This window comes from Ambystoma mexicanum, chromosome 10 (genome assembly GCF_040938575.1).
Source record: "Ambystoma mexicanum isolate Mex_15411 chromosome 10, UKY_AmexF1_1, whole genome shotgun sequence".
NCBI lineage: Eukaryota > Metazoa > Chordata > Amphibia > Caudata > Ambystomatidae > Ambystoma > Ambystoma mexicanum.
Window position 1 is genome coordinate 600,899,088 of NC_090932.1, and position 12,271 is coordinate 600,911,358.

The 12,271-nt window shown below is 44.7% G+C and overlaps 1 protein-coding gene across 1 annotated transcript in view; it reads right to left on the reverse strand.

Moving 5' to 3' along the window:
* Window positions 1-280: 280 nt before the first annotated feature.
* Window positions 281-12,271, reverse strand: part of SERPINE2 (serpin family E member 2) — a 641,152-nt gene continuing 629,161 nt past the window's right edge. Inside the window, exon 9 of the mRNA XM_069618158.1 lies at window positions 281-759. Coding sequence (XP_069474259.1) covers window positions 722-759 — 38 coding nt within the window. The 3' untranslated portion in view covers window positions 281-721. The remainder of the gene's footprint in view (window positions 760-12,271) is intronic.

Consider the following 12,271-nt stretch of genomic DNA (forward strand, 5'->3'; position numbering starts at 1 on the left):
CACATTGATTTTGTGCAAGTTTGAGGAGTTGCAGTATAGCCACCCATAAAAGTGTGTCATCGCTCAATTCTCTGATGGTCATTTCAGATTCATTTAGGAACTCTAAAAAATGTATGACCTCCAGTTTGGCTTCAAACCCAGCCACTTTCCAAGTTGCGATTGTTAATCAGATAGTAATCAAATATGCATGTGCACTTTTTAGATAGTCAACATAAAGTAATCATATCATACTAGGACCAATAGGTAAAAATTGGATTGATCAGAAACATCAAAAGCTACATAAAATCACACATTCTTTGAACTTTATTTCTCTGGTGGATACATACCCAATGATGATTACTTACACTTATATAAAAATAGTGTAGACCTTTAGGTATTTGAAATCAAAGATTTGTGTCAATAATCCATCAAAAAGGAAACCAGATGTTCTATGACATCTATTAACATACCACAGAAAATAAATCCTAAAACACTTATTTGAATCTTCTGTGTATAAATCATTATAAAGGCAGCACATAACACATGAAGTTTGGCAGTGTACTTTAAACAACAATACTTCTAGACAGCTTAAAAATGCATTTTTCAAAAAGTATTGCATAATCAGAAAACACAACATTGAAACAATATTAAGAATTCCTAGAAATGGCTAAAACAAATCCTCTCAACATTTCAATCAACACAAAAAAGACACAGCTGGAGACTCTTCCTCCTGGTGTATTCTTCATGGCTTAATAACTTGACCCATAAACAGTACAGCTCCTGGCAGGGAAAGAACACACAATTGTTACTTTCATGGAGGTTTTCAGTGTCCCTAGTACCAGTTGTAGCAACAGAACATTTCAAAAGTCAGATTCAAATTTCACCTCCTTTATTTGTACACAGGGGTTGGATAAAGACCTACAGGGAACTGGCATCTTTCAACTAAACATGGCAGCCTTCCTGGCTCCACTAAGCGTACAGGGCCGAGGGTGAAAAATGGATGAACCTAATAGTGGTAACAGACTTGTCTTCTGCTTCAGTACTCACTCCTAAACATTCGCAGAGATGAATCTCTAGGGTTGTCCCTCCCCTCCTCCTGACCTCTACAAAAATAAGGAAAGGTAGAACTCATACTGTATCTATGGTATCTCCTTATAGATCAAAAGGGGACTAGATCAAATGATAAATCACGTCAGCAGGGTTGAGCAACCAAGTATGTGAAAGGGGTTTCTCCACAGGTCCTAGTGCAAATTTCCACCCACTCGAGCCTCAAGGTAGGGCGTAATGTGCTAGCCAAAGGCGTCTTACTCTGTCCCCATAGTGGTTCAAAGTAGTACCTGGCTTTGAAGTCCCCATGTTTCACACAGAGTTTACAGCTCTCCATTTGTAGCTTGTCCTGACCACATGTCGCCTTCCCTGGTTTCTAAAAAACATACAAAACTACCAGCAATCATTTACTATCACCCCTTGCCTTAGAGGATACCCATGACTACTACCAACAGGAACACCAGCCTTTCCTCCACTTCTCTATTCCCTGCAATATTAGCCAGACTGAAATTATGTTTAAAAAAGGCATGGGTCGACCTCCTGGGCTTGCATACACTACAGCCTAGGTGCTTTCCCTTCTCTGGCACTGAGAGTGAGAGTTTTAGCCCTCAACAGCCTGACAGCAACTCTCATCTCCTTGATAGACTCTGCTCCTGGCTACGATCTGGGGTTAAGCCCCCAGCAGGCTCTCTGCAGGTTCCTTCCTTGCACCTTCTCGGACTACTTCACCACTCTGGCCCGCCACCCACCTCCCTTAAGCTACCTCACTTTGACCCTTTTAATAATGTTCTGTATCAAATGACCCAATATTGTACGGGGTTGGTTTAGCCATTTTGAATCAGCCGTGGTTCCAAGAAATGGCAGGGTTTATGCTATCCTCCCTCCCCACCAAGCGTCTCCCCCAGCTAATAGCCTGAAGTGGTTTGGGTGCTCCTCCACTACGTGTGCCTTAATTGCTTTGTTTTCAGTTAAGGGTAGAGGGCAGAACTACCCTGTCATCATCTTAACATCAGATTGAACCATCATGGGGGTCCACACCTGCGCCTTCTCAGCTGCCAGTAAACTAGCTTCTGCAATCTGTGTAAACGGGTTGTTGGTCCCTCTCGCTCCTATGCCCTTATATCTCCCTTTCACAAGCCTATGCCCAGACCACCTGTCTAATTTTCTGTGCAGCCCTATTGCTGTTCATCTACAGCCGCACTCTGTGCCCTTACCATACATCCCACAGAGTTTGAGTCCTGGATGCGTGTGCTCTGCTCTCTCTGGTTGCCAGAATCTTCTGATCTCTCCCAGCTTGTTTGTCAGCGTACTTCAACACACTCTGGTTTTCTGCTTTTACCAACTAATAGGACTTTGTTCCACAAAGTAATGACTGCTCCCATTAATTTGTAATAGGAATGAATCAGTAGTAGAAAGAGAAACATAACTGTGCTAGTGTTGTTAACACAAACTCAATTAAGGTTATTGTTGCAAATCATGTATAAACCGGTCATGCTTGAAAAGCCCTCTTTAGGTCATTAAATGAGACTTGGTCACCATCTTCAGAATCCTGATGAAGAGAAGCAACAGTAGTTAATACTCATCTAGCTTCCGGATGTCATTGCGAGCACATTCATCAGCCAATTGGCTCCTGTAGATTCTGCTACCATAACAATTAATCGGATATGAGGAGCAATTGAAAACCACTAATGTGCTAGTCTATCCTGCCTTTCTGTCAGCATTCTCAATTTGTTTCACTGTGTTGTGTGATTTTTATGGAAAAGTCCATTTATTGTTTCAGCATAGCACATTATTGTGATACAACTGTTTACAACACAATTTAGGTAAGTAGAAAACAAGTTTATCATCACAAAATATGCTAGGACAATTGTACAAGGAACATGGTTGCGCTCTTGGGACACTGGCTTGAGAAAACGTCCCTTCAGATGGAAGAGGCCTGTGGTACAGCAGCCCTGGGACATCCAGAAAATGGTTACGGGTTACACAGACACTGAAGAATTCCATGTCAAATGTTGCGCACAGGAGTTCATGCTGAGTGGATTCAGTGGTGAGCATTCCACACATATGCTAGAAGAAATCGTTATTATTAAGATATCTTTCTGGCAGCAATGTAGGTGCAGCAGATGAAACAATTGGATGCACGTGTAATACATGGTAATCAAGATGCCCATTAATTAACTATTGAGGTGATGAACTCTGATAGGAGGTTTTCACAGAAATTGATCGGATTAATATTTTTAGCTTCTAGGTGGCATTAACCTACTATGATGCAAACTAATTAGCATGGAAGTGCAAAGAGAATGAAGGTGGGTGAGGAGGAGCTGGCATGAGGATGCGCCCAGTTGTTTACCTGCCCCGCCATAGCACACTCTAGCCTTCCAAGCCACGCCCATCACAGAAATGTACACCTGTTTAATCAACTCGCTGCCTTATGTGCAGGCGGTTGACACAAGTGGAAACAAGCAATAGCAAAGGAACTAGGGTTGGCTGTATATCATTTATTTCCTTTGGGTATATACTGGCGTTAAAATTAGTTTCAGGAAGCATCAGGGTGCTGTACATCAGTACTGTGTACAGGCATACATCAAATGGCATGACAAACGTCCCATGTCAAGGGCTCGAGACCATTGAATGGGAGTGCCACACACTCCATGGAAAAGGTCCCAGAGGAAGTAAATACACGATACGCCAAGCTCCCAGAGCCAGTCTATAGCCTATTCTATTGTACCGCTCTCATGTCCCGGGAAAATGACCCTTGCGAAAGTGGGGAAAAAGTCAAGACTCCCCTTATACCAGAGTGTCCAAGATAGTGACAGAGAACAAGTTGCAGGAAGATTAATATAAAATCAATTGCAACGAGCTCAGCAACTTTGATATTTAACAAGCACAGAGGCCTGTAGCTCGGCAATCCATGGCCCCCCTCCTACAGGACTGTTCCATCAAAGCTTGGTTTGATTCAGGCCAATCAGCAAGCATCAGTGGCCTGCTTGCAAGTTCATACAATCCGAGCTCCCAGAGTACCACGCAGAAGGAAAGATAGTTTGCTTTCCCAAACTCTAATTGACAACACTCAAACACCAACTGCTGGCAAGTGGGACTCTGCGCCATCTTGACACTGAGGAGAGTACAGGAAACCAGAAAGATGTAGAAGTGTCCTGAAAGTGAAGTAGGCGAGAAAAGAGTGCAATCCAACCCACTGTCGAGGCTCCTAGTTTGGTGGGAAAAAACACCCAGGAAGGTCTAGTGCTGCAAGACTATGGGGAGGAAAGGTGGAACAAAAGAACGGATGTGGAAAATGACACAGAGGAGTGTACAGAAAACCAGAAAGACATAGAAGTCCCCTGGCAGCCTCTTCAGAAGTTACGTTCAACAACTTGCTTCAGGTTAACTCAAAAGTCAGTCCTCAGTCCCAAACTCCTACTCTGTCCCCATCACTAAAAACATAACTTAAACTAAAGGTGACCAGGAGGATGAATCCCTCCTCCTGATGAAAGGAAAAACAAACGAGCAATAGCCTCTTCCTCAAAACAGTTGCTCTGAACCAAGAGGATGACTCCCTCCTCCTGATGCACAAAGCAAACAGTTTTCCTCTTTATAACAATGCGCCTGAGCTTGTGCAGCTCTTTCCAGGGCCTTTCCAGTTGAAAGGAAGTTTCCTTTCCGCATCTTTGGTGTGCACTGTGTCCCAGTTATTAGCCTTGGTGATACCACTAGGACAAGGGAGATTACTCCTGATGCTTAGTGTCCACTCTTGGATACCAGTAGTGATGTGGATGCTACTGGGACGAGGGAGATGTCTCCCAATGCACTCTTCAAAGTCTTTCCTTCCAGTAGCTTTAATAGGCCCCACTGTGATCCTGAAGCCCCTAACTTGACGACCCAAGGCACTAGTGGCGTCAGCATTCGTAGGAGACTAAATGCAACATCTTGACATTTACGAAAGCCAAGCCATCAGCAGCTACTGCAAGAAAAATGTGTGGTAAACTTAAAACCATAGAGAGAATTATGTCTCCCGCCAGGAATGCAGAGGTTACGAGGGAGAGAGAAGGAGGACAGAGAACCTTAGCCCTTTAGAAAAGGCTATTATTTTGTGTTGATTTCTCCTTTTCTAACCTCACTAACAGTACTTGCGTGGTTTACAGTAAAGTAAAAATCCTTAAAACTTAACAACTTTCTTAGGAATTGTCTGTTCATCCCTCAGCACGCAACAATATGTAGAGTGGTCCTTACAGCATAGCATTTATTACTAGAATACCATTGAGGGTTGCAGGGAATAGTTCACATTTGCAAAAAATTGCAAACATATAAGAGTTCTGAAAGAGTATGCTGGGCTGGAGCAGGGGTTGGGCTGTAAAAGATGGGCATCAGAGGGAATTTGGGAGCAGCAGGGTTCAGGGTTTCGTGACCAATCATAGGATGACATCACTTCTCCCCATGGTGGAGCCCATCCCTGTAAGGCTAGGGTGGTGCGCCAGCTAACCAATAATCTCCCTAGCCGTGGTAACATGTAGGAGGATTGTCTAGGAGAGAACTCCCCTCTTGGGGATCGGATGTTGATTCCATAAATGACTCACCTCTCTGACCTACTTTCCTCTCACACCCCAAGCTCCTCTCTACATCCTCGCACTAGTACCTATAACACCAAGGTACTGTATTGTAGCGCTAGCACTTCCTCCCACATCCCCACCGAGTACTGAGATGAGGAGGCCCCGTAGAGAGAGATTACCATAGCATCTCACCAAGGTACTCAGACGAAGAAACACAGAGGAGACAAAGATCACTTCATGGAAAAAAAAAGATGTCACTGTGACAGTCTGATGAGGAGGAGCCAGCTATCAGGAATTAAAACTGACAAAGGACTTGAATCAGAGAGAGTCCAACAAGGAAGCTGAAAACCCCGGGACGTTCTAACTTGGCAAGAGGAGAACCCACAGCAGCAGGTCTGCCATAAGCAGTGGGTGGAGCATACCAAAGGAGGTGGAAAAGCTGACCAGATAAGTAGCTGGAGAGACAGTGGGGGTGGCGTGTCCTCAGAGATAGCTCTCAGGCCCCATGGAAGCAGGGCAGAGTGGTGACGAGCAAAGAAAGGCAAAAACCACTACCAACACTCCAGGAAGAACCGGAGGTGGGGTGGCTTCCATGAGAAGAACGGGGGCCTCTCTGGAGACCCAGTAGAGGGCTGGGTGTAGCAGGTTGCATCCAGAGTAATCTCCCTTGTCCCAGTACTCATAAGAAGGAGTTCATTGTTGAGTGCATTGGGAGCAATCCTCCTTGTCCCAGTAGTATCCACAGCATTACTGGTATTCAAGAGTGGACACTAAGCATCAGGAGTCAGCTCCCTCCTCCTAATGGTATCACCAAGGCTAATAACTGGGACACTGTACACACCAAAGAGGCAGAAAGGAAACTTCCTTTGTATTGTATTGTATTGAGATTCGGTAGAGCGCGAACAAAGACCAGTGAAGGCATTAATGAGCTAGGGAGGAAGGAGAGGAGGCCACTCAGAATACTCACAATAGAAGAGTTGTTAGGCGTTTGCGGAACGAAAAACTGCAGAATAGTGCAAACCTCAACTGGGAGAGCATCCCACAAAGTGGGAGCCAGCACAGAAAAAGATCGACCTCCAGCACGAGTTCGGAGACATTGGGGGATACAGAGCAAAGACAGACCAGAGGAGTGAACAGCTCGACACGGTCTGTAGGGGATTAGTTTCGATTGCAGGAACTCCGCCCCGGTTTTATGAATGGCTCGGTAAACTAAGCAGAGGGCCTTAAACTTGATACAGCTTCATACAGGGAGCCAATGTGACGTTGATAGAGGAGTTCCTGAGAATGTGCTAGTCTGGGAGCATTCAGAGCCAGTCGAGCCACCGATTTCTGAAGAATCTGCAGGCCTTGAAGAAGGAACTCATGTTGGCCAAGATAAATCCCATTACAGTAGTTGCGGGATCCTACGATAGAGGCTGTAAAAATGTTGGATCTCAAAGCAGCTGGGAGAAAAGGGAGAACCTTTTTTAATATTTTGAGTTTGGCAAACTCTGCTTGACTGATTGAGGTGATCGAGAACCAGAAGGCAAGATCTTTATGCCAAGGCTCTTAACCACTATAGCAGGTTGTGGGCAAGGGCCAAGACAGGAAGGCCAATAGTCAGCGGATTAAGTCCGAACAGGCAGTGCCAACCAGCAATACCTCTATTTTCTCACTATTAAGTTTAAGCCAGTTGTGAGACATCCAGTTAGAAACTGCTGAGAGACCGTTCTTAGGTTTATCTGGAGGATCGGTGGGTGAAGCATTAAGGCGAAACAAAATGTGAGTGTCATCGCCATACGAAAAGAAGTGGATGCCGTGACTAGATATCAGACTGGCAAGAGCAGGCATGTACAAATTAAACAAAAGGGGAGAGAGAGAGCTGAGCCCTGCAGAACCCCACAGTCCAAGGTGATAGGAGAAGACGTAAAAGGGGGAAGAGAGACAGTTTGAGTTCGACTTGAAAGAAAAGATGAAAACCATTTCAAAGGGTTACCCGAAATTCCCACTTCCTGAAGACAGTGTAAAAGTCTGTGATGGTTGACAGTATCAAAGGCTGCAGAGAGGTCAAGAAGAATAAGAACAGCTAACTCTCCACAGTCCTGAATTAGAGCAATGTCATCAAGAAGACAGACCAAAACAGATTCAGTACCCATACCAGGGTGAAAGCCTGCCTAGAAGGGGTGAAGACGATGGTTGGTCTCGAGAAAAGCAGAGTTGATGAGTAACAATGGCTTCAAGGAGCTTCATGATCACGGGCAGGAGAGAGATAGGTTGAACATTTTCCAACGCAGCTGGATCAAGGTGAGACTTCTTTAATAAAGGAGGGACCACAGCGTGTTTCAGTAAATCTGGAATGAGACCCGTCGAGAACAAGTGTTGAAGAGCTGAGGTGAAAAGAGGAACAAGTCAACGAGAGAGACTTGGCAGAATACAAAGAGTAATAGGATCAGTGGGAGATGCAGATTTAGGCTTATGAAGAGCAGTGGAAACCATAGTGTCAGTCACAGTGACAAACTGAAAGTTGTTAACAGTAGGACTGGCTGCACTGGGCAAAAAAATGGATGAGTGTCAGGAAAATGTCAGTCAGCACATATCTTTATCCTTAAAAAAAGAGCGCAATTCAGTCGCAGTGAGTTTGTGCAACTATAGTAGCAGGGGGAGGATGGGTCAAGGTGGTAATTTCCTTGGCCACCAGGAACAATTGCCATGAGGAGCAGGCAGCATTCAAAATGCGATCGGCAAAGTATTGGGCTTTGGCCTTTTAATGGCCACTTGATAGGATTGCAAAAACAAAGGTGATGGCTGGAAGGTTTAGAATGAATCTTAACCGCTGGCATTGCTCTGGGCAACCCTCCAGACCATCGTTCTTCGCCTGCCAAGCCATTACAGAAGGGGAAAGCCCATATGCAAATCAGGCTTGGCCCCACCCCAAATGGGGCAGTCCAGCCTGAACTGCTAGGTCACATCCCTTCTGCACAATACCAAAAGAATCCCCAAACATGTTTCGGCCTTGTTTGGCCTCATCAGTGAGGAGTAGCTTGGGTTGCCCAGATCAATGCCAGTGGTTAAGATTCATTCTAAACCTTCCAGCAATCATCTCTTTGTTTTTCCCTTGATAGGATTTACACGCCTGAACATATGCCAGTTTAGCTGGAGAATCGAGGGATCAATGCCATCTGCATTCAGCTGGTCTACAACTTTGCTTCAGTACTCTAAGTACAGGAGAGTACCAAGGAGCTGACTTTTTGGCATGCAGAATATAAAGTTTCAAAGGAGCCAAGGAATCTGCAGCAAGTTGTAAGGCCTCAACCAGCGACACGCATGCATGGATTAGTATCAGCGAGGCCAGCATGTTGCGAAAGAGTTTCAATTGATGTGGCAATATTTTCAGCCGACACGTCAAGTCATCGGCGTTGAAGTCGGACTAAGAGGGGCGGTCTAAATCTGGGAGGGGCAAGAGGAATAGTAAAAGGCACCAAGAGGTGATCAGACCATGGCACTGGAAGTGGGGTGAAAGGGGAAAGCTCAGAGATGTCTGAAAAGATAAGGTCAAGCTGGTTGCCAGCCACATGTATAGGACTGTGATTTATTAAACGCAAGCCATAGTCCAAAAGAGACTAAATGAATTTGGTAGCTTGTGGGTTAGTTGAATTGTTAAGGTGAAGATTAAAATCTCCCAACACAATCATTCCAGGATAGTTCAAAGAAAGATCAACCATCAGTTGTGTGAAGTTGGTAAGAAAGCAATTGGTGTGATAACCAGGGGGGCAATAGACAATAAAAAATGCAGAGATTGTTCAAAAGAAACGTGAATTATTAATCAGAAGTGATTCACAGATAAGATTATGGCTAAATTCAATAGTGGAGCAGCTCAGAAATTTTCTAAACACAATGGCAACACCCCCACCCATTTACGGTGTAGGACGATCTAAATGCAAGATATCGTATTGAGCAGGCAGCATGTGAACAATATCTGGCCCAGAAGCCGCATTAAACCATGTCTCCTCAGTGAGGCATAGAACATCGGGTGCGAGCTCATCAAGCACAGAAAAGATGTTGTTGTAGTGAGCAACTGCGGATCGTGCGTTGACAAGAAGGCATTTTAAACTGAGATTCAAATTCATGGTGGTCAGTAGCATAGTTATTTCAAGTGGAAAGAACTCTGGAAAGAGCTGCACAAGCTCAGGCGAACTGTATAAAGAGGAAAACTGTGTTTGCTTTGTCCATCAGGAGGAGGGAGTCATCCTCCTCATCGGATCGTGGCTTGGCTGAAATTAATATACGAAAGGATTGTGTTTCTATTGTAGGCTTCCTCCTGGTTGAACTTGGCATGTTGGAACTGTTAAAGAAGATACTGGGTTCTTCCATTAAAGGCATGGTCTAGTAAAAATTTTTATTTCAAAAATAGATAGCCCACATTAAAAAAAAAAATACTTGCATCCTCCGTTTTAAAACTTCCTATGTAAAATTTTGAGATATTTAAGCTCAAAAGCAAGCACAAGGGCGCCGCCATTTTGTGAAATGGAGGCCCTCCTGTGCTGGCTTTTGCGGCACTAATGAAGGAAAAGCCAGCCAGCTGTAGTAAATAAAGTCTACTGCTGGGTGGCTTTCCCTTCATTAGTGCCGGGACTCGGAGGACGCGGACCGGAGACCAGAGCAGGAAAGCTGCAGCTGAATCTCGGTAAGTGCTATTTATTTATTTTTACAAAAAATAAGCACTAGCTGCGTTTTTTTTCCTAAGTTTTCCGGGCTGGAGGAGCCAGCAGCTTTAAAACCGCAGCTTTAAAAACGTTGTATTTATGTTTGCGGTCGCTTTTGAAGCGACCGCAAACATAAATACAACGTTATTGTGTTGGAAAACGGTGCGGTTTTAAAACCGCAGCGTTTTCCAACACAACCGTGTTGTGTCTGCCTGAATCTGCTTTACCATTTGGGGCTCTCGGGCTCCCCGAATGGGAAATCAGCTGCAGGTAGAAACACTACGCGGCATGTAAACATAACCACGTGTGTTTCTGCCTGCTGTGGCTTTCACTTTGGGTCTTCGGTGCAGATTCAGGCAGACACAACGCGGTGTTGCGGAAAACAACCGCCTTGTGTCTGCCTGAATCTGCTTTTCCATTTGGGGCTCTCGGGCTCCCCACGGGGAGCCCGAGAGCCCCAAATGGAAAAGCAGATTCAGGCAGACAACGCGGCGTTGCGGAAAACAACCGCGTTGTGTCTGCCTGAATCTGCTTTTCCATTTGGGGCTCTCGGGCTCCCCACGGGGAGCCCGAGAGCCCCAAATGGGAAATCAGCTGCAGGTAGAAACACTACGCGGCATGTAAACATAACCGCGTGTGTTTCTGCCTGCTGTGGCTTTCACTTTGGGTCTTCGGTGCTCCCCGGAGACCCAAAGTGATAGCCACAGCAGGCAGAAACACACGCGGTTGTGTTGGAAAACGCTGCGGTTTTTCTTTCCAAGTTTCTCAGGCTCCTCCGAGCCGGAGGAGCCTGAGAAACTTGGAACGAAAAACCGCAGCGCTTTCCAACACAATAACGTTGTATTTATGTTTGCGGTCGCTTCAAAAGCGACCGCAAACATAAATACAATGTTTTTAAAGCTGCGGTTTTATTTCTAAGTTTTCCGGGCTCCTCCAGCCCGGAAAACTTAGAAAAAAAACCGCAGCTAGTGCTTATTTTTTGTAAAAAAAATAAATAGCACTTACCGAGATTCAGCTGCAGCTTTCCTGCTCTGGTCTCCGGTCCGCGTCCTCCGAGTCCCGGCACTAATGAAGGGAAAGCCACCCAGCGGTAGACTTTGTTTACTACAGCTGGCTGGCTTTTCCTTCATTAGTGCCGCAAAAGCAAAAGCCAGCACAGGAGGGCCTCCATTTCACAAAATGGCGGCGCCCCTGTGCTTGCTTTTTCGAATTTTGAGCTTGAATAGCTCAAAATTTTACATAGGAAGTTTTAAAACGGAGGATGCTAGTATTTTTTTTTTTTAATGTGGCCTATCTATTTTTGAAATAAAAATGTTTACTAGACCATCCCTTTAAGAGGAGGGGGTCATCCTCTTGGGATCGTGGTTCAAAGGAACTGTTTTGAAGAAGCTATGGCTTGTTTGTTTTTCATTACATCAGGAGGAGGGATTCATCCTCCTGGTCACCTTTAGTTTAAGTTATGTTTGTAGTGATAGGGACAGAGTAGTAATTTGCTACAGAGGACTTTTGAGTTATCCTGAGGCACGTTTTTTTTTCATTTGCATCCTGACAACGTGTGCTTGAGTTTTAGTTATTAGGCAGGGTAATCCTTAGAGTAGGATCAGTTAGGTTTTCTTTGAATGTCATTAAAATTCTTAAAATGCCACCTCTATGTCGGACTCCTGCTTCTGACAACCTCTCACAGTTTGTACCTTACAGTGTGTAAGAAAGGTGCCCCATTGAGCGAAAGGTCTCAATTTCTTTTCCGATTTGCATTAGGATTGAGGGAAAGTCTGATTATTTGTGTGAAGCTCACAGTCTGGGAGCATAGACCAGGAAAGCTAGTTTTATGACTTTTTTTTTTGCATTTCACTTTGCTAGTCTGGCCAGATCCTGACTTTTGGCAATGCATGGACTACTACGTAGAAAGGAGCAGAAATAGATGTATTTGCAAAAATGTCCATCTACCAAAATGCTCACATATTCACACTTTTAACCAGGCCCTACATACCCAGAAAATGCTTTTAAAATGACTAT